The 19,279-nt window shown below is 60.1% G+C and overlaps 1 protein-coding gene across 6 annotated transcripts; it reads right to left on the bottom strand.

The window, feature by feature from the left end:
- Positions 1–416: 416 nt before the first annotated feature.
- LOC140208549 (uncharacterized) lies at positions 417–19,174 on the bottom strand. 6 transcript variants are annotated; one of them, XM_072277296.1, is made up of 6 exons: positions 18,980–19,056; positions 6,891–7,010; positions 6,524–6,580; positions 4,568–4,691; positions 2,876–2,998; positions 2,439–2,554 (listed from the first exon to the last, which is right to left on the bottom strand). In XM_072277296.1, exons 1-6 carry the CDS (start codon positions 18,986–18,988, stop codon positions 2,532–2,534), a joined length of 456 nt encoding a protein of 151 aa, XP_072133397.1. In that variant the 5' UTR covers positions 18,989–19,056; the 3' UTR covers positions 2,439–2,531. The 6 variants fall into 6 exon arrangements, with proteins under 6 accessions (XP_072133393.1, XP_072133396.1, XP_072133395.1 ...); XM_072277292.1 differs by lacking the exon at positions 4,568–4,691 and having other exon boundaries at positions 417–2,554; XM_072277293.1 differs by lacking the exon at positions 4,568–4,691 and having other exon boundaries at positions 418–2,554; positions 19,046–19,174.
- Between the last annotated feature and the right edge of the window lie 105 nt (positions 19,175–19,279).

Below are 19,279 nucleotides of genomic sequence, written 5' to 3'. Positions count from 1 at the left end.
GATGAAGCCACACTCAGATTGGAGGAACAACACCTTATATTCCGTCTGGGTAGCCTCCAACCTGATGGCATGAACATTGACTTCTCTAACTTCAGTTAATGCCCCACCTCTGCTTTGTACCCCATCCCTTATTTATTATTTATTATCATTATTATTTTTCCCCATTTTTTCTCTCCCTTTTTTCTCCCTCTGTCCCTCTCACTATAGTGGGTTCACCTCCCCTTTCTTTTTCCCTAGGCCTCCTGTCCCATGACCCTCCCCCTTCTCCAACTCTGTATACCGTTTGCCAATTAACTGTCCAGCTCTTGGCCCCATCCCTCCCCCTCCCCCTCCCACTTTCCAATCTCTGACTACCTCTTCTTTCAGTTTGTCCTCACTAAGGGTCTCGACCCGAAACGTTGACTGTACCTCTTCCTATAGATGCTGCCTGGCCTGCTGCATTCACCAGCATTTTTGTGTGTGTTCCTTGGTTAATGTGGCCACCAGGGATGAAGTGAGACACTGACTTACAATGGCCACTGTCGCTCACAGAATCTATGGCGAAGGAACATGCGGTGCCCATGGATACAATCCCGGGATCGAGTGTGTTATTGATTGTAATAACAGTATTTTAATTTGTGTTTTATATAGTCTTGGGTATTGCATGTATGTTTTAATTCTAATAATTTTGTCATTGAATAAACTAATGTATATATCTCATATTCACACATACACATATACATGTGGGTTTTGGGGAGGAGGGGTGAGGGGTTTGGGAGGAAGAGGAGTGACGGGACGAGGAGTGGACTGATGAGACGGTGACTGTGGCGAAGTCACTGACTCAATAGGAGACGAAAAGGGGAGGCGAAAGTTCCTGTCACAAACTGGTGGCGACGTGGATAAGATAGATTCGGGGTGAGGAGGTGTGAAACGACAGGAAGGGAGCGGGAGTGATGGGACCAGGAAGGAGAGAAAGTAATGGGACGAGGTGGGAGGGGATCTGATGGGACAGGAAGGGAGGGGAAGTTGCAGGACCAGGAAAGAGGGGTCTGAAAGGACAGGGTGGGCAGGAACAGGATGGGGAGTGTGGGGGAAGGGTGGGTGGTTTCGATCCTTCACAAATAAGACGGACGGCAAGAAGGGGGGTGTGGACAGGGGAAATGGGGAGCGAGGGGTCGAGACGCGATCTGGGCTGATGGGACGGAGAGTTGAGTGTCTGAACGGAGGGAGAGGGGAGAGACTCACTCAACGAGAGAGGAAAGGGATCGGGTGAGGGAGTGAAATTTCCCATCGGAAAATGTTCACCACCCAGGATGTGTTGGATGGCGGGAGAAAGGACAAGGGGACGGAGAGGGGAGGGTGTCAGGAGTGATGGGGTGAGTAGGGGAGTGACTCACTGGGTAACAGAGAGAGAGGGCGATGAGGAGAGGCGAAAATTGGCATCGCAAAATGGCAGCCATCCAGCGTAAGTTGAACAACATCGAGGTGGCGGGGAGAGGAAAGCGAAGGGAGGGGTTTGCGAGAGATGGGATGGGAAGGAGGGTGACAGGATGGTCATTGTGAGGGAGATGACTCACTGAGTGTGGAGGGAGGGGGAGTGATGGGATGGGAAGGAGGGTGACAGGGTGCAGAGGGTGAGGGAGTGACTCACTGAGTGGTGGAGCGAGGGAAGGGGTTTGTGAGTGATGGGATGGGAAGGAGGGTGACAGGATGGTGAGGGTGAGGGAGATGACTCACTGAGTGTGGAGGGAGGGGAGGGGGAGTGATGGGATGGGAAGGAGGGTGACAGGATGGTGAGGGTGAGGGAGTGACTCACTGAGTGGTGGAGGAAGTGGGAGGGAGGTGGAGTGATGGGATGGGAAGGAGGGTGACAGGATGGTGAGGGAGTGACTCACTGAGTGTGGAGGGAGGGGAGGGGTCTGTGAGAGGTGGGATGGGAAGGAGGGTGACAGGATGGTGAGGGTGAGGGAGTGACTCATTGACTGGTGGAGGAAGTGGGAGGGAGGGTCACACCTGGGGTCACTGAGTGTCTGTCTGCAGAAGGTTAATGGAAAGTTGGGAGAGCTGGGGGCGGGGCGGAGGAGAGGAGGGATGAGGAGTTGAGATTGAATAAACAGGGAGGGAAGTGAGTGGGAGTTGAGGAAAAGGATGTGACTATTTCTACGATGCTGGGAGAGCAGTTGTCAATGGTAACCATCACAGAATGGTCGCCAGCCAGGGTGAGATGGGCGGTGATAGAGGGGACAGAGAGCGGAGTGTGTCAGGAGTGACCGGATGCCGAGGGGAGGAGAGGGCGACTCGTAACAAGAGAGCTGGAACTGGGGGGTACCCACGGGGAGGAATGTGACCACGGGAATGTTACCCACCAATCCCCACCCCCACCAACTCCGTCTCCAAAATCCTGTCTTGATTTTTCTATCAGGCCGCTCGGCCCGAATCCTTCGGGCTGTCCCGTGGATCGGGGAACGTGTCGTCGCTGGGGCCCGTCAGAGGCCGGGGTGGGCGCCGGTATGCTGGAGAAGATGGAGGCGAGGTTTGGCGGTGCGGGCTGGTTAGCGTGGATCACCACCATTTTCTGTGGGTGGGGGAGTGGGAGAGATCAGATTGAGGAGGGGAGGGGAGAAAGAGAAGGTGAGGAGAGGAGACGGGATCCATTACCCACTCCCCCAGCCTCTCTCTCCCTCCGTCCCCTCTCTCCACCTCCTCCGTTCCTCCATCTCTTCCCCCCACCTCTCTCTCCCCCACCCTATCCTCCTCTCCCCACCCCTTTCATTCCCTTTCTGCCCCCATCTCTCTCTCTTGCTCCCTGCCGTCTCTCCCCACCCTCTTTCCACCTCCCCCCATCTCTCCCACCCACGTCCCATCCCCCCCCGGTGCACAGGAAGATCCCACTCACCACCGGAGGCCGCACGGCGCAGCACTCGAGGTTCCTGCAGTTGACGATGGCCGTGAGGACGGACATCACCAGGGAGACCAGGCAGTTCACCAGCAAAATCACCGTCACCCCGCTCACAGACCTCTGCCAGAGGGAGAGAGGGAGACATGGGGTGAGAGAGGGAGAGAGAAGGGCTCGGGCCGGGGAAGAGAGAGACAGAAGAGGGGGGGAGAGAGGGTAGGGTCGGGAGCGGGAGTGTGGGGTAGGCGGAGGTGGGAGACCCAGACGGTGAGGAAGAGACTGGGGGGCGATGGGTGAGGAAGCGAGGGGGTGGGTGGGAGAGAGATGGGGAGAAAGAGGAGAGGCGGCAGAGAATAGTTGATAGAGGGAGAGTCAGACAGGGGAGAGAGAGAGGGAGAGGGAGCGGTGGGAGACAGAGGGTACAGAGAGGAGAGAGGGAAATGTGAGAGGCAGGAGATGAGAGAGGTAGGACAGGGAGGGAGAGAAAGGTGGAGAACGGGGGGGGAGAGACGGAGAGGGGTGAGGGACAGAGAGGGGTGAACGAGGTAAAAGAGGGAGAGGGGTGGGAAATCGAGAAGAGTGAGGGACAGAGAGGGGTGAACGAGGGAGAGGGGAGAGAGGGGGTGAGAGACGGAAAGGGGGAAAGGGGGGTAAAAGACAAAGTTGAGCAGAGAGGAGAGATAGAGTGTGGGAGAGTTGAGAGTGTGAGAGAGAAGAGGGGTAGTTCCGAGGAAGGGGTGAGAGGGGAAGAGATAGTGAGGGGGGAGTGAAGAGGGAGAGATGGCCGGTAAGAAGGAGGAGGGGGAGTGTTGTTTGGGAATGGGGTAGAGTCGGTGGAGAGGGAAGGAGCGCGTTGGATGGGGAGAGAGGGGGAGTGTAGGAGAGGGAGATGTGTTTACAAGTGTTGGGGGGAGTGCAGAAAAATCTCTGGTAACTCCTGTCTCAGGAATGTAGCTTTCTCTTCACGGAACACACCAGGTTTCGGGTGACGGTTCCCTGAAAGTGGGGAGACGGAGAGGGGGTGACAGGGGTGACAGGTTTTGGGTGACGGAGAGGGCTTGACAGTAGTGATGGAACACACCAGGTTTCGGGTGACGGTTCCCTGAAAGTGGGGTGACGGGGAGACGGGGCGGTGAAGGCGATGCTCGGCATCCCCGCCATCGCCGGATCGGACACCGGGAACAGGAGACCTGAGATCCCGGGGATTTACAGGGATGTCGCCGGGACTGGAGGGACTGAGTTACGGAGAGAGGTCGGGCGGGTTGGGAATTTATTCCCGGGAGTGTCGGGGTGACCTGACAGGGGTGTGTAAAACCACCAGCGGCACAGACAGGGTGAACGAACACAGACATTTCCCCAGGGTCGGGGAATCGAGAACCAGAGGGCGCAGGTTTTAGAGATTTAATAGGGGACCCCGAGGGAAACCTTTTCACCTAGAGGGTGCCCGTCTGTGGAAGGAGCTGCCGGGGGAAGTGGCGGAGGGAGCTGCCGGGGGAGGGGACGCTACAACCGAGGGGAGGGAGGGTTCTGAGGGAGCTTGGCGTGGAGGGAGGGAGCGCTACCGGGAGGGAGGGAAGCGTCGCGGGAGAGGGGAAGGCCGAGTAGAGATCTCCGGGGGTTGAGTGGGGCTGCGGGCTGGTTCGCCAGTGTGTTGGGTGGGCGGGGGGGGGGGGTTGGGTACGGAACACTCACCATCCGGCACCCGGTGTAGCAGTACCCGATGCAGGGGAAGACCCGGTCGTTCAGCGAGTACAGGATGACGGCGGGGAGGGCAGGCGAGAGCGCAGATCACATTCGCGACCAGGCAGGCGATGGTCTGTCGCAGAGAGAGAGAGAGAGTGTGTGTGAGAGAGAGAGAGAGAGAGAGAGAGAGGGAGAGAGAGAGAGAGGGAGAGAGAGAGAGAGAGAGAGTGATAGGGGGAACAGAGAGAGAGAGAGAGAGAGAGAGAGAGAAGGGGGGTGGGGAGGGACAGTGATGGGACAGACAGAGATAACGGACGGGGGGGGATGGACGGAGAGAGAGAGACTGGAAAGGAGGAGAGCGGCGTGAAGAAGGCAGGAAGTCGAAAGGAAGAGCGGATAGGAACAAGGGAGAGAGAGAGAGAGAGAGAAATTGGAAGGGAGAGGGGGAGAAAGGTGAAAATGCAGAGGGGTGACAGAGTGTGAATGAAGGGAGGAGGGACAGATAGGGATGGAATGAGAGGGGGGAGAGAGAGAGGGGGGAGAGAGGGGGAAGGAAGACAGGGGGATGGAGAGAGGGGGAGGGAGAGAGGGGGAGGGGGATGGGAGGGAGGGAAAGGGGAGAGGGAGAGAGGGGGATGGGATGAGAGGGGGGAGGGGAGGAGGGCGAGAGGAGGATGGGATGAGAGGGGGAGGGAGAGAGGAGAAGGGCGAGAGGGGAGGGAGAGAGTGGGGAGGGAGAGAGGGGAATGGGATGAGAAGGGGAGGGAGGAGGAGGAAGAGACGGGTGGGATGAAGGGGGGTGAGAGGGGGGAGGGAGAGAGGGGGAGGGAGAGTGGGGGTGGGATGAGAGGGAGGAGGGAGAGAGGGGGATGGGATGAGGGGGAGGGAGAGAAGGGGGATGGGATGAGAGGGGTAGGGAAAGAGGGGGGAGGGGAGAGAGGAGGCAGGAGAGAGAGGGAGGGGCGGAAAAGGAGAAGGGGAGACAGAGCGAGAGAGAGGGAGAACGTGGAAAGGGAGTAGAGGGAGACAGAGTAAGGAGACAGAGACCGAGAGGACGGCAGACAGTGAGAATGTAGAGGGGCGAGTGAGAGAGAGAACGTGGAAGCAGAGAGAGGAGCGAGAGAGAGAGGAACAGAGAGAGGGAGAGGAGTTGGAAAGGAAGGGGGTGAGATAGAGAGAGAGGGGGGAGCGAGAGAGGTGGAATGGGAGAAGGGAGAGCCAGGGAGGGAAGAAAGAAAATAAAGAGGGAGGGGGGCTGGAGACAGAGAGAGAGAGAGAAAGAGCAAGGAGATTAACAGAGAGAGGGAGAGTGGAAAGGCAGAGGGGCGAGTGCGATCGGGGGGGAGAAAGTGAAAAGGGAGAGAGGGAGGGGGAAACAAAGGAAAGGAGAGGGAGGCGGAAAGGGCGGAGGAGAGACGGGTGGAGAGAGAACTGGAAAGGGAGAGGGGCGAGTGATGGGGACGAGGACGAAGGGGAAAAGTTGAAAAGGATAGCAGCGAATGAGAAGGAGGGGGGGACAGAGAGTGGAAAGGGAGATTGGGGTTGGTCGTCCCAGGGATGGAAAGAGATAGGGGAGAGACAGGGGAAGTGAAAATGCAGGCGAGACGGGGAGACCCAGAAGGGGAGAGAGAGAGAGAGGGAGCGTGAGAGGGCCAAGAGAGAAAAGAGAAGAGCGGACAGAGGCAGAGGGAGAGGGTGTAGAGGAGGGATGAAGAAAAGGGGGAGAGATGGAGATCAGGGAAAAGGGGAGGGGGAAGAGAGAGAGGGAACAGTCGGAGAGAGAGGGGGAAGAGGAGGAACAGAAATGTGAGAGATTGCGGGTGAGAGACACGGTGATGGGGGATAAAGAGAGGGGGAAGGAGAGAGGGGGAGGGAGGGAGAGAGAGAACGAACACGAAAGGGAACCGTGTGCGGTAAAGCTCCCGGTGTGTGGGGGTACCCGGAGACTGGGAACCGTAAACCCACCGTGGATTTGTTCGGCGACCGGCGAACGGCCGTGATCAGCATCCCGGCCACTGTGGACTGAATAAACAGGGGTCAGACTCACAACTCCGACTCCCTCCCTACCTGCCCTCCTGCCCTCCTCGCCGCTCTCCCTACCCTTTCCCTCAGCCTTCCCTCCTGCCCCTCCTGGGTTCCGGCCCGAAACGTCAAACCGACCTTTCCCACGGATGCTGCCCGACCTGCTGAGTTCCTCCGGCGCGTTGTGACTCCTGCCCTCCTTGCCGCCTCTCCCTACCCTTTCCCCTCAGCCTCTCCACCTCCCCCCTCCGCCCCCCTCCTCCTCGCAGACCCAGCTATGCCCGAGGGGGTCGGGGGAGCCCCCACTCACGATGACTCCGGTCCACCAGGGGGCGCCCACCAGCATGGCGTAGCCCAGCCGCCAGCGGGCGGTGAGCAGGATGAGGAGGCCGAGCAGAGCGCTGGAGACCCCCGAGGCCATCTGTCCGAACTAAGGGGCAGAGAGAGACAGAGCGGAGGGAGAGGGGAGTGGAGAGGGAGGGTGGGTGGGGGGGTGTTGAGAGGAGCGCAAGGGGAGAGCGGGCAGAGGTGAGGGAGGGGAGGAGAGGAGTGACGAGAAGGGGGTAAGGGGGGTGTGGGTGAGAGGGAAAGGGTGGGGAGCGGGGACAGAGAGAGAGACAGAGGGGTGAGAGAGTAAAAAGAGTGCAGGTCATTCGGGTACAAAGCAGTGCCGAATAAACTAGTTTTCAAATGGATAACACAACTCACCCCTTGTGTCCACAAGATGGCCACAGTCATCAACTTTTCATCCATTCAGGACAGGGGGACTTGGGGTACGAGGGTGGGAGACGCACCGTGAACGGCGGGGAGTGTTGAGGGAGGGGGGACCTCGGCGTACGAGGGGGGACACGCACCGTGAACGGTGGGGAGTGTGGAGGGACAGGGGGACCTCGGCGTACGAGGGGGGGACAGGCACCGTGAACGGTGGGGAGTGTCGAAGGAAAGGGGGACTCGAGGTACGAGGGTGGGGCACGAACTGTGAACGCTGGGAGTGTCGAGGACGGGGGGACTCGAGGTACGAGGGTGGGGCACGCACCGGGAGCTGTGGGGAGTGTCGAGGGACAGGGGGACTCGCCGTACGAGGGTGGGACACACACCGTGAACGGTGGGGAGTGTCGAAGGACAGGGGGACTCGCCGTACGAGGGTGGGACACGCACCTTGAACGGTGGGGAGTGTCGAGGGACAGGGGGACTCGAGGTACGAGGGTGGGACACGCACCGGCAGCTGTGGGGGAGTGTCGAGGGACGGGGGGACTCGAGGTACGAGGGTGGGACACGCACCGTGAACGGTGGGGAGTGTGGAGGGACGGGGGGACTCGAGGTACGAGGGTGGGACACGCACCGTGAACGGTGGGGAGTGTCGAGGGACAGGGGGACTCGCCGTACGAGGGTGGGACACGCACCGTGAACGGTGGGGAGTGTGGAGGGACAGGGGACTCGAGGTACGAGGGTGGGACACGCACCGGCAGCTGTGGGGAGTGTCGAGGGACGGGGGACTCGAGGTACGAGGGTGGGACACGCACCGTGAACGGTGGGGAGTGTGGAGGGACAGGGGGACTCGAGGTACGAGGGTGGGACACGCACCGTGAACGGTGGGGAGTGTGGAGGGACAGGGGGACTCGAGGTACGAGGGTCGGACACGCACCGTGAACGGTGGGGAGTGTCGAGGGACAGGGGGACTCGAGGTACGAGGGTAGGACACGCACCGGGAGCTGTGGGGAGTGTCGAGGGACAGGGGGACTCGGCGTACGAGGGTGGGACACGCACCGTGAACTGTGGGGAGTGTCGAGGGACAGGGGGACTCGAGGTACGAGGGTAGGACACGCACCGTGAACGGTGGGGAGTGTCGAGGGACAGGGGGACTCGAGGTACGAGGGTCGGACACGCACCGTGAACGGTGGGGAGTGTGGAGGGACGGGGGGACTCGAGGTACGAGGGTGGGACACGCACCGTGAACGGTGGGAGTGTCGAGGGACAGGGGGACTCGCCGTACGAGGGTGGGACACGCACCGTGAACGGTGGGGAGTGTGGAGGGACAGGGGGACTCGAGGTACGAGGGTGGGACACGCACCGTGAACGGTGGGGAGTGTGGAGGGACAGGGGGACTCGAGGTACGAGGGTGGGACACGCACCGTGAACTGTGGGGAGTGTCGAGGGACAGGGGGACTCGAGGTACGAGGGTGGGACACACACCGTGAACGGTGGGAGTGTCGAGGGACAGGGGGACTCGAGGTACGAGGGTCGGACACGCACCGTGAACGGTGGGGAGTGTGGAGGGACGGGGGGACTCGAGGTACGAGGGTGGGACACGCACCGTGAACGGTGGGGAGTGTCGAGGGACAGGGGGACTCGCCGTACGAGGGTGGGACACGCACCGTGAACGGTGGGGAGTGTGGAGGGACAGGGGACTCGAGGTACGAGGGTGGGACACGCACCGTGAACGGTGGGGAGTGTGGAGGGACAGGGGGACTCGAGGTACGAGGGTGGGGACACGCACCGGGAGCTGTGGGGAGTGTCGAGGGACAGGGGGACTCGAGGTACGGGGGTGGGACACGCACCGGGAGCTGTGGGGAGTGTCGAGGGACAGGGGGACTCGAGGTACGAGGGTCGGACACGCACCGTGAACTGTGGGGTGCCCCTTCCCTCCCCCGCCCCGCCCCCCCCCGCCCCGCAATAACGGCCCGACCCGCGGCGGATCCCTGGGCCACCCACCGCCAGGTTTCTCAACTTCCTCCTGGTCGCCTCCATCTCTGCCTCGGCCGCCTCTCCCTCGAGGCCGGGGATCAGGTAGGTCCCCGGCGGGAGCAGCGCGCTGGCGGAGGCCGGCGGAAACCCCGGATCTGGCACAGCGGCTCGGTCACCAGGAACGGCGTGTTCGCCTTCGCCGGGATCGGGGTCATGGAGAGAGGCTGGGGGGGGGGAACAGGGTCTTTGACCGGGATCGGGGTCATGGAGAGAGGCTGGGGGGGGGGAAACAGGGTATTTGACCGGGATCGGGGTCATGGAGAGAGGCTGGGGCGGGGGGAACAGGGTCTTTGACCGGGATCGGGGTCATGGAGAGAGGCTGGGGCGGGGGGAACAGGGTCTTTGACCGGGATCGGGGTCATGGAGAGAGGCTGGGGGGGGGGGGGAAACAGGGTCTTTGACCGGGATCGGGTCATGGAGAGAGGCTGGGGGGCAGGGGGGACAGGGTCTTTGACCGGATCGGGGTCATGGAGAGAGGCTGGGGGGGGGGGAACAGGGTCTTTGACCGGGATCGGGGTCATGGAGAGAGGCTGGGGGGGGGTGGGGGGAACAGGGTCTTTGACCGGGATCGGGGTCATGGAGAGAGGCTGGGGGGGGGGGGGGAACAGGATCTTTGACCGGGATCGGGGTCATGGAGAGAGGCTGGGGGGGGGGGGAGACAGGGTCTTTGACCGGGATCGGGGTCATGGAGAGAGGCTGGGGGGGGGGAACAGGGTCTTTGACCGGGATCGGGGTCATGGAGAGAGGCTGGGGGGGGGGGAACAGGATCTTTGACCGGGATCGGGGTCATGGAGAGAGGCTGGGGGGGGGGGAAACGGGGTCTTTGACCGGGATCGGGGTCATGGAGAGAGGCTGGGGGGGGGGGGACAGGGTCTTTGACCGGGATCGGGGTCATGGAGAGAGGCTGGGGGGGGGGGAACAGGGTCTTTGACCGGGATCGGGGTCATGGAGAGAGGCTGGGGGGGGGGGGGGAACAGGGTCTTTGACCGGGATCGGGGTCATGGAGAGAGGCTGGGGGGGGGGAACAGGGTCTTTGACCCGGATCGGGGTCATGGAGAGAGGCTGGGGGGGGGAACAGGGTCTTTGACCGGGATCGGGGTCATGGAGAGAGGCTGGGGGGCGGGGGGACAGGGTCTTTGACCGGATCGGGGTCATGGAGAGAGGCTGGGGGGGGGGAACAGGGTCTTTGACCGGGATCGGGGTCATGGAGAGAGGCTGGGGGGGGGGGAACAGGGTCTTTGACCGGGATCGGGGTCATGGAGAGAGGCTGGGGGGGGGGGAACAGGGTCTTTGACCGGGATCGGGGTCATGGACAGAGGCTGGGGGGGGGGAACAGGATCTTTGACCGGGATCGGGGTCATGGAGAGAGGCTGGGGGGGCGGGGGAACAGGGTCTTTGACCGGGATCGGGGTCATGGAGAGAGGCTGGGGGGGGGGGAACAGGGTCTTTGACCGGGATCGGGGTCATGGACAGAGGCTGGGGGGGGGGAACAGGATCTTTGACCGGGATCGGGGTCATGGAGAGAGGCTGGGGGGGCGGGGGAACAGGGTCTTTGACCGGGATCGGGGTCATGGAGAGAGGCTGGGGGGGGGGGGAACAGGGTCTTTGACCGGGATTGGGGTCATGGAGAGAGACTGGGGGTGGGGGGAACAGGGTCTTTGACCGGGGTACTGTCCATCAAACCCGTCCTCAGTCCATCTTACATTCCCCTCCCCGTGTCGCAGACCGTCCAGCGCAGAAGAGCACAGCACGGGAACCGGCCGTTCGGCCCCACAATGTCGTGCTGTACAAGCTGAAACTCAAATCAAAAGCAACCAAACACCAATTCCGCCCCCCCCCCATCTTCCTCATATCCATGTGCCCCTCCGAACGGCTCTTAAAAAGCCTCGAATGTATTTGCCTCGACCGCCAGACCGGGCATCCACTGGTCTCTGAGTGAAAGACTTACCCCTCACATCCCCCTTGAACCTACCCCCTCTCACCGTCAACGCCTGCCCCCCTGGTATGAGACATGTCAACCCTGGGGAAACAGATACTCCCCTGTCCACTCTATCTACGCCTCTCATAATCCTGTAAACCGCTCTCAGATCTCCCCTCACTCCAGAGAAAACAGCCCAGGTTTGTCCAGCCTCTGGTGAGGGCTCTGCCATTCAAACCGGGCAGCATCCTGGTGAACTTCTTCTGCCCCCCCGCACTCTCGAAGCCTCGACGTCCTTCCTGTAGAGGGGTGACCAGAACTGTCCGCAATACTCCAGGTGTGGCCTGACCAGAGTTTGATAAAGTTGCAGCAGAAGCCGCTGACTTTTGAACTCAGTATATCAAACAGAAGCATCCCGTAAGACAGCCTCCTGAACCGCCTTGTCGACCTGTGCAGCCGCTTTCAAGCAGTGATGAACCTGGGTCGCAAGATCTCTCTGCTCAGCGACACTGCTAACGACCTTGCCATTAACAGCGGACTTTAAATAGAAAAAACTTTGTCTCCTCCAATATCTCTCGCATTTTGCCCCACTCAACCCTCCCTGAATCCACGCTAATATCTCCCCAGCAGCGAATCCCACAGATTCACCAGCAACATAAATTCCTCCTTATCTCTGCTTTAAATGGACGCCCATCTATTCTGAGGCTGTGTCGTCTGGTCTTAAACTTTCCGACTACAGGAAACATCCACTTCACATCCACTCTATCTGTGTCCTCTGGTCCTAGACTCCCCCACTACAGGAAACATCCTCTCCACATCCACTCTATCTGTGTCCTCTGGTCCTAGACTCCCCCTCTACAGAAAACATCCACTCTATCTGTGTCCTCTGGTCCTAGACTCCCCCACTATAGGAAACATCCTCTCCACATCCACTCTATCTGTGTCCTCTGGTCCTAGACTCCCCCACTACAGAAAACATCCACTCTATCTGTGTCCTCTGGTCCGAGACTCCCCCACTATAGGAAACATCCTCTCCACATCCACTCTATCTGTGTCCTCTGGTCCTAGACTCCCCCACTACAGGAAACATCCTCTCCACATCCACTCTATCTGTGTCCTCTGGTCCTAGACTCCCCCTCTACAGAAAACATCCACTCTATCTGTATCCTCTGGTCCGAGACTCCCCCACTATAGGAAACATCCTCTCCACATCCACTCTGTGTCCTCTGGTCTGAGACTCTCCCACTATAGGAAACATCCTCTCCACATCCACTCTATCTGTGTCCTCTGGTCCTAGACTCCCCCTCTACAGGAAACATCCTCTCCACACCCACTCTATCTGTGTCCTCTGGTCCTAGACTCCCCCCACTACAGGAAACATCCTCTCCACATCCACTCTATGTGTGTCCTCTGGTCCGAGACTCCCCCACTACAGGAAACATCCTCTCCACATCCACTCTATGTGTGTCCTCTGGTCCGAGACTCCCCCTCTACAGGAAACATCCTCTCCACACCCACTCTATCTGTGTCGTCTGGTCTGAGACTCCCCCATTACAGGAAACATCCTCTCCATATCCACTCTATCTGTGTCGTCTGGTCTGAGACTCCCCCACTACAGGAAACATCCTCTCCACATCCACTCTATCTGTGTCCTCTGGTCTGAGACTCCCCCACTACAGGAAACATCCTCTCCACATCCAGTCTATCCGTGTCCTCTGGTCCTAGACTCCCCCACCATAGGAAACATCCTCTCCACATCCACTCTATCTGTGTCCTCTGATCCTAGACTCCCTCACTATGGGTAACATCCTCTCCACATCCACTCTATCTGTGTCCTCTGGTCCTGGACTCCCCTGTGGGTGGGGGGATGAGGACTGGTTCGCTAGTGTGTGTTTAGCGGGGGGGGGGGGCGCAGATCACATTCGCGACTAGTCATTCGGGATCAGGGAGGGAGAGGCAGGGGGTGGGAGGGAAAGATAATTGCTCCTGTTTCCCATCTCTCCGGGCACAGGGAGATCCCACTCACAGACAGACAAAACACCAAAACAGCAGCAAAACCACTGCGACCCACTCAGTGTGGGGGGGGGGGGAGGGTGTTTGTCAGGGCGGGAAGAGCCAGACTGAGAGAGAGAGAGAGCGAGAGCGAGAGCGAGAGAGAGAGAGAGAGAGAGAGAGAGAGAGAGAGAGAGAGAGACGACCAGAAACAGGAGGAATACCGTTTGGGATATGGAGGTAAAGGTTTGGGTAGAGACGGTGGGGAGGGACGGGGAGCGGATTGAGAGGGTCGGGGTGAGGGAGAGGGAGATGTGTTCAGAGGGAGAGAGAGAGAGAGAGAGAGATGGGGGGGACAGAGGCCGGACAGAAAGAGGAGGGTACTGTTTGGGATATGGCGGTGAAAGGTTTGGGTAGAGACGGTGGGGAGGGACGGAGAGCGGATTGAGGGGGTCGGGGTGAGGGAGTGGGAGATGTGTTCAGAGGGAGAGAGAGAGAGAGATGGGGGGGACGGAGGCCGGACAGAAAGAGGAGGGTACTGTTTACGGAGGTAAAGGGTTGGGTAGAGAAGGTGGGGAGGGACGGAGAGCGGATTGAGGGGTGAGGGTGAGGGAGAGGGACATGTGCTCAGAGGGAGAGAGAGAGAGAGATGGGGGGACGGAGGCCGGACAGAAAGAGGAGGGTACTGTTTATGGAGGTAAAGGTTTGGGTAGAGACGGTGGGGAGGGACGGAGAGCAGATTGAGGGGGTCGGGGTGAGGGAGAGGGAGATGTGTTCAGAGGGAGAGAGAGAGAGATGGGGGGACGGAGGCCGGACAGAAAGAGGAGGGTACTGTTTATGGTGGTAAAGGTTTGGGTAGAGACGGTGGGGAGGGACGGAGAGCAGATTGAGGGGGTCGGGGTGAGGGAGAGGGAGATGTGTTCAGAGAGAGAAAGAGATGGGGGGGACGGAGGCCGGACAGAAAGAGGAGGGTACTGTTTATGGCGGTGAAAGGTTTGGGTAGAGACGGTGGGGAGGAATGGAGATCGGATTGAGGGGGTCGGGGTGAGGGAGAGGGAGATGTGTTCAGAGAGAGAGAGAGAGATGCGGGGGACGGAGGCCGGACAGAAAGAGGAGGGTACTGTTTATGGAGGTAAAGGTTTGGGTAGAGACGGTGGGGAGGGACGGGGAGCGGATTGAGGGGGTCGGGGTGAGGGAGAGGGAGATGTGTTCAGAGGGAGAGAGAGAGAGAGATGGGGGAGACGGAGGCCGGACAGAAAGAGGAGGGTACTGTTTATGGCGGTGAAAGGTTTGGGTAGAGACGGTGGGGAGGGACGGGGAGCGGATTGAGAGGGTCGGGGTGAGGGAGAGGGAGATGTGTTCAGAGGGAGAGAGAGAGAGAGAGAGAGATGGGGGGGACGGAGGCCGGACAGAAAGAGGAGGGTACTGTTTGGGATATGGCGGTGAAAGGTTTGGGTAGAGACGGTGGGGAGGGACGGAGAGCGGATTGAGGGGGTCGGGGTGAGGGAGAGGGAGAGGGAGATGTGTTCAGAGGGAGAGAGAGAGATGGGGGGGCTGGGGGACGGAGGCCGGACAGAAAGAGGAGGGTACTGTTTATGGAGGTAAAGGTTTGGGTAGAGACGGTGGGGAGGGACGGGGAGCGGATTGAGGGTGGTCGGGGTGAGGGAGAGGGAGATGTGTTCAGAGGGAGAGAGGGAGAGAGAGATGGGGGGGACGGAGGCCGGACAGAAAGAGGAGGGTACTGTTTATGGTGGTAAAGGTTTGGGTAGAGACGGTGGGGAGGGACGGAGAGCGGATTGAGGGGGTCGGGGTGAGGGAGAGGGAGATGTGTTCAGAGGGAGAGAGAGATGGGGGGGACGGAGGCCGGACAGAAAGAGGAGGGTACTGTTTGGGATATGGCGGTGAAAGGTTTGGGTAGAGACGGTGGGGAGGGACGGAGAGCGGATTGAGGGGGTCGGGGTGAGGGAGAGGGAGATGTGTTCAGAGGGAGAGAGGGATGGGGGTGACGGAGGCCGGACAGAAAGAGGAGGGTACTGTTTATGGAGGTGAAAGGTTTGGGTGCAGACGGTGGGGAGGGACGGAGAGCGGATTGAGGGGGTCGGGGTGAGGAAGAGGGAGATGTGTTCAGAGAGAGAGAGAGATGGGGGGGACGGAGGCCGGACAGAAAGAGGAGGGTACTGTTTATGGAGGTAAAGGTTTGGGTAGAGACGGTGGGGAGGGACGTAGAGCGGATTGAGGGGGTCGGGGTGAGGGAGAGGGAGATGTGTTCAGAGAGAGAGAGAGATGGGGGGGACGGAGGCCGGACAGAAAGAGGAGGGTACTGTTTATGGCGGTGAAAGGTTTGGGTAGAGACGGTGGGGAGGGACGGGGAGCGGATTGAGGGGGTGAGGGTGAGGGAGAGGGAGATGTGTTCAGAGGGAGAGAGAGAGAGAGATGGGGGGGACAGAGGCCGGACAGAAAGAGGAGGGTACTGTTTATGGAGGTAAAGGTTTGGGTAGAGACGGTGGGGAGGGACGGGGAGCGGATTGAGGGGGTCGGGGTGAGGGAGAGGGAGATGTGTTCAGAGGGAGAGAGAGAGAGAGATGGGGGGACGGAGGCCGGACAGAAAGAGGAGGGTACTGTTTATGGCGGTGAAAGGTTTGGGTAGAGACGGTGGGGAGGGACGGAGAGCAGATTGAGGGGGTCGGGGTGAGGGAGAGGGAGATGTGTTCAGAGGGAGAGAGAGAGAGAGATGGGGGGGACAGAGGCCGGACAGAAAGAGGAGGGTACTGTTTATGGCGGTGAAAGGTTTGGGTAGAGACGGTGGGGAGGGACGGGGAGCGGATTGAGGGGGTCGGGGTGAGGGAGAGGGAGAGGGAGATGTATTCAGAGGGAGAGAGAGAGAGAGATGGGGGGGACGGAGGCCGGACAGAAAGAGGAGGGTACTGTTTACGGAGGTAAAGGGTTGGGTAGAGAAGGTGGGGAGGGACGGGGAGCGGATTGAGGGGGTCGGGGTGAGGGAGAGGGAGATGTGTTCAGAGGGAGAGGGAGAGAGAGAGAGAGAGAGAGAGAGATGGGGGGGACGGAGGCCGGACAGAAAGAGGAGGGTACTGTTTATGGAGGTAAAGGTTTGGGTAGAGACGGTGGGGAGGGACGGGGAGCGGATTTGGGGGGTCGGGGTGAGGGAGAGGGAGATGTGTTCAGAGAGAGAGAGAGATGGGGGGACGGAGGCCGGACAGAAAGAGGAGGGTACTGTTTATGGCGGTGAAAGGTTTGGGTAGAGACGGTGGGGAGGGACGGAGAGCGGATTGAGGGGGTGAGGGTGAGGGAGAGGGAGATGTGTTCAGAGAGAGAGAGAGATGGGGGGGACGGAGGCCGGACAGAAAGAGGAGGGTACTGTTTATGGAGGTAAAGGTTTGGGTAGAGACGGTGGGGAGGGACGGGGAGCGGATTGAGGGGGTCGGGGTGAGGGAGAGGGAGATGTGTTCAGAGGGAGAGAGAGAGAGAGATGGGGGAGACGGAGGCCGGACAGAAAGAGGAGGGTACTGTTTATGGAGGTAAAGGTTTGGGTAGAGAAGGTGGGGAGGGACGGGGAGCGGATTGAGGGGGTCGGGGTGAGGGTGAGGGAGAGGGAGATGTGTTCAGAGAGAGAGAGAGATGGGGGGGACGGAGGCCGGACAGAAAGAGGAAGGTACTGTTTATGGAGGTGAAAGGTTTGGGTAGAGACGGTGGGGAGGGACGGGGAGCAGATTGAGGGGCTTGGGGTGAGGGAGAGGGAGATGTGTTCAGAGGGAGAGAGAGAGAGAGATGGGGGGGGACGGAGGCCGGACAGAAAGAGGAGGGTGCTGTTTATGGCGGTGAAAGGTTTGGGTGGAGACGGTGGGGAGGGACGGGGAGCGGATTTGGGGGGTCGGGGTGAGGGAGAGGGAGATGTGTTCAGAGAGAGAGAGAGATGGGGGGACGGAGGCCGGACAGAAAGAGGAGGGTACTGTTTATGGCGGTGAAAGGTTTGGGTAGAGACGGTGGGGAGGGACGGGGAGCGGATTGAGGGGGTCGGGGTGAGGGAGAGGGAGATGTGTTCAGAGAGAGAGAGAGAGATGGGGGGGACGGAGGCCGGACAGAAAGAGGAGGGTACTGTTTATGGAAGTGAAGGTTTGGGTAGAGAAGGTGGGGAGGGACGGGGAGCGGATTGAGGGGGTCGGGGTGAGGGTGAGGGAGAGGGAGATGTGTTCAGAGAGAGAGAGAGAGATGGGGGGACGGAGGCCGGACAGAAAGAGGAGGGTACTGTTTATGGAAGTGAAGGTTTGGGTAGAGAAGGTGGGGAGGGACGGGGAGCGGATTGAGGGGGTCGGGGTGAGGGTGAGGGAGAGGGAGATGTGTTCAGAGAGAGAGAGAGAGATGGGGGGGACGGAGGCCGGACAGAAAGGGGAGGGTACTGTTTATGGCGGTGAAAGGTTTGGGTAGAGACGGTGGGGAGGGACGGGGAGCGGATTGAGGGGGTCGGGGTGAGGGAGAGGGAGATGGAGATGTGTTCAGAGAGAGAGAGAGAGATGGGGGGACGGAGGCCGGACAGAAAGAGGAAGGTACTGTTTATGGAGGTAAAGGTTTGGGTAGAGACGGTGGGGAGGGACGGGGAGCGGATTGAGGGGGTCGGGGTGAGGGTGAGGGACAGGGAGATGTGTTCAGAGGGAGAGAGAGAGAGAGATGGGGGGGGATGGAGGCCGGACAGAAAGAGGAGGGTACTGTTTGGGATATGGCGGTGAAAGGTTTGGGTAGAGACGGTGGGGAGGGACGGGGAGCGGATTGAGGGGGTCGGGGTGAGGGAGAGGGAGATGTGTTCAGAGGGAGAGAGAGAGAGAGATGGGGGGACGGAGGCCGGACAGAAAAAGGAGGGTACTGTTTATGGCGGTGAAAGGTTTGGGTAGAGACGGTGAGGAGGGACGGAGACCGGATTGAGGGGGTCGGGGTGAGGGAGAGGGAGATGTGTTCAGAGGGTGAGAGAGAGATGGGGGGACAGAGGCCGGACAGAAAGAGGAGGGTACTGTTTATGGAGGTGAAAGGTTTGGGTAGAGACGGTGGGGAGGGACGGGGAGCGGATTGAGGGGGTCGGGGTGAGGGAGAGGGAGATGTGTTCAGAGAGAGAGAGAGATGGGGGGGACGGAGGCCGGACAGAAAGAGGAGGGTACTGTTTATGGCGGTGAAAGGTTTGGGTAGAGACGGTGGGGAGGGACGGAGACCGGATTGAGGGGGTCGGGGTGAGGGAGAGGGAGATGTGTTCAGAGGGAGAGAGAGAGAGAGATGGGGGGACGGAGGCCGGACAGAAAAAGGAGGGTACTGTTTATGGCGGTGAAAGGTTTGGGTAGAGACGGTGAGGAGGGACGGAGACCGGATTGAGGGGGTCGGGGTCGGGGTGAGGGAGAGGGAGATGTGTTCAGAGGTGGGGGGAGTCACTCCGGGACCGACCGGGACATCCTGCGGGCCCGGGAAGGGTCTGGTTATTTCCCGTATCGAAACACACGGACACCGGGAACAGCAGCCGGCCACTCGGCCCCTCTATCACGTCCTGTCATTCAATCGGACCCGGGCCCCCAACACCGCTCCCGTCCCCACTTTGCCCGGACCATTGGCCCCGCTTGCAGGGCAACAGTCTGCCGGTGTTTGCCCCCCAATGTGGTGAATCGCCACCACCGTGGGCTCAGACATTTCCACAGATGAGCCCCTCCTGTCCCCACCGGGACAAACATCCTGTCCGCCCCCTCTCTCACCGTCTTCATCCTCTCCCTCCCCGGGGAACCGGCATCAAACCGACGGGCCGAGCGGTCTCCTCCTACCTCTCAGCGACACATCAGACTCCGGCCGCAGGAGACGCTTCACAAACGCCCCAACTTCCCTCGGAGGGAAATGGAAATAAATCAGAAAGCGGACATTTACTTTGACGGTTGTCCCGCCGTGACGGAAAGTTCGGGAGACGGTGTCATCGGGGGTAACGCCCTCTCGGCTGGTCCACCTCCGCTATTGGCTGGAAGCAGTGATTGACATCGCTTCGGACCAATGGGAATAGCGCA

The sequence above is a fragment of the Mobula birostris genome, chromosome 13 (assembly GCF_030028105.1).
Source record: "Mobula birostris isolate sMobBir1 chromosome 13, sMobBir1.hap1, whole genome shotgun sequence".
Taxonomy (NCBI): Eukaryota; Metazoa; Chordata; class Chondrichthyes; order Myliobatiformes; family Myliobatidae; genus Mobula; species Mobula birostris.
The sequence above is the reverse complement of the archived record's forward strand: the minus strand, read 5'-3'. Positions and strand labels throughout refer to the sequence as shown.

Bases quoted from the DNA above. Each gene is read 5' to 3' on its own strand.
- LOC140208549 (XM_072277292.1), bottom strand. The intron at 2,999-6,523 runs GTGGGTTTACGG...TCCCTCTGGCAG, and splicing joins GGTCGCCGAACAAATCCACG to AGGTCTGTGAGCGGGGTGAC. The intron at 2,555-2,875 runs GTGAGTGGGATC...CCCCACCCACAG, and splicing joins GCGCCGTGCGGCCTCCGGTG to AAAATGGTGGTGATCCACGC.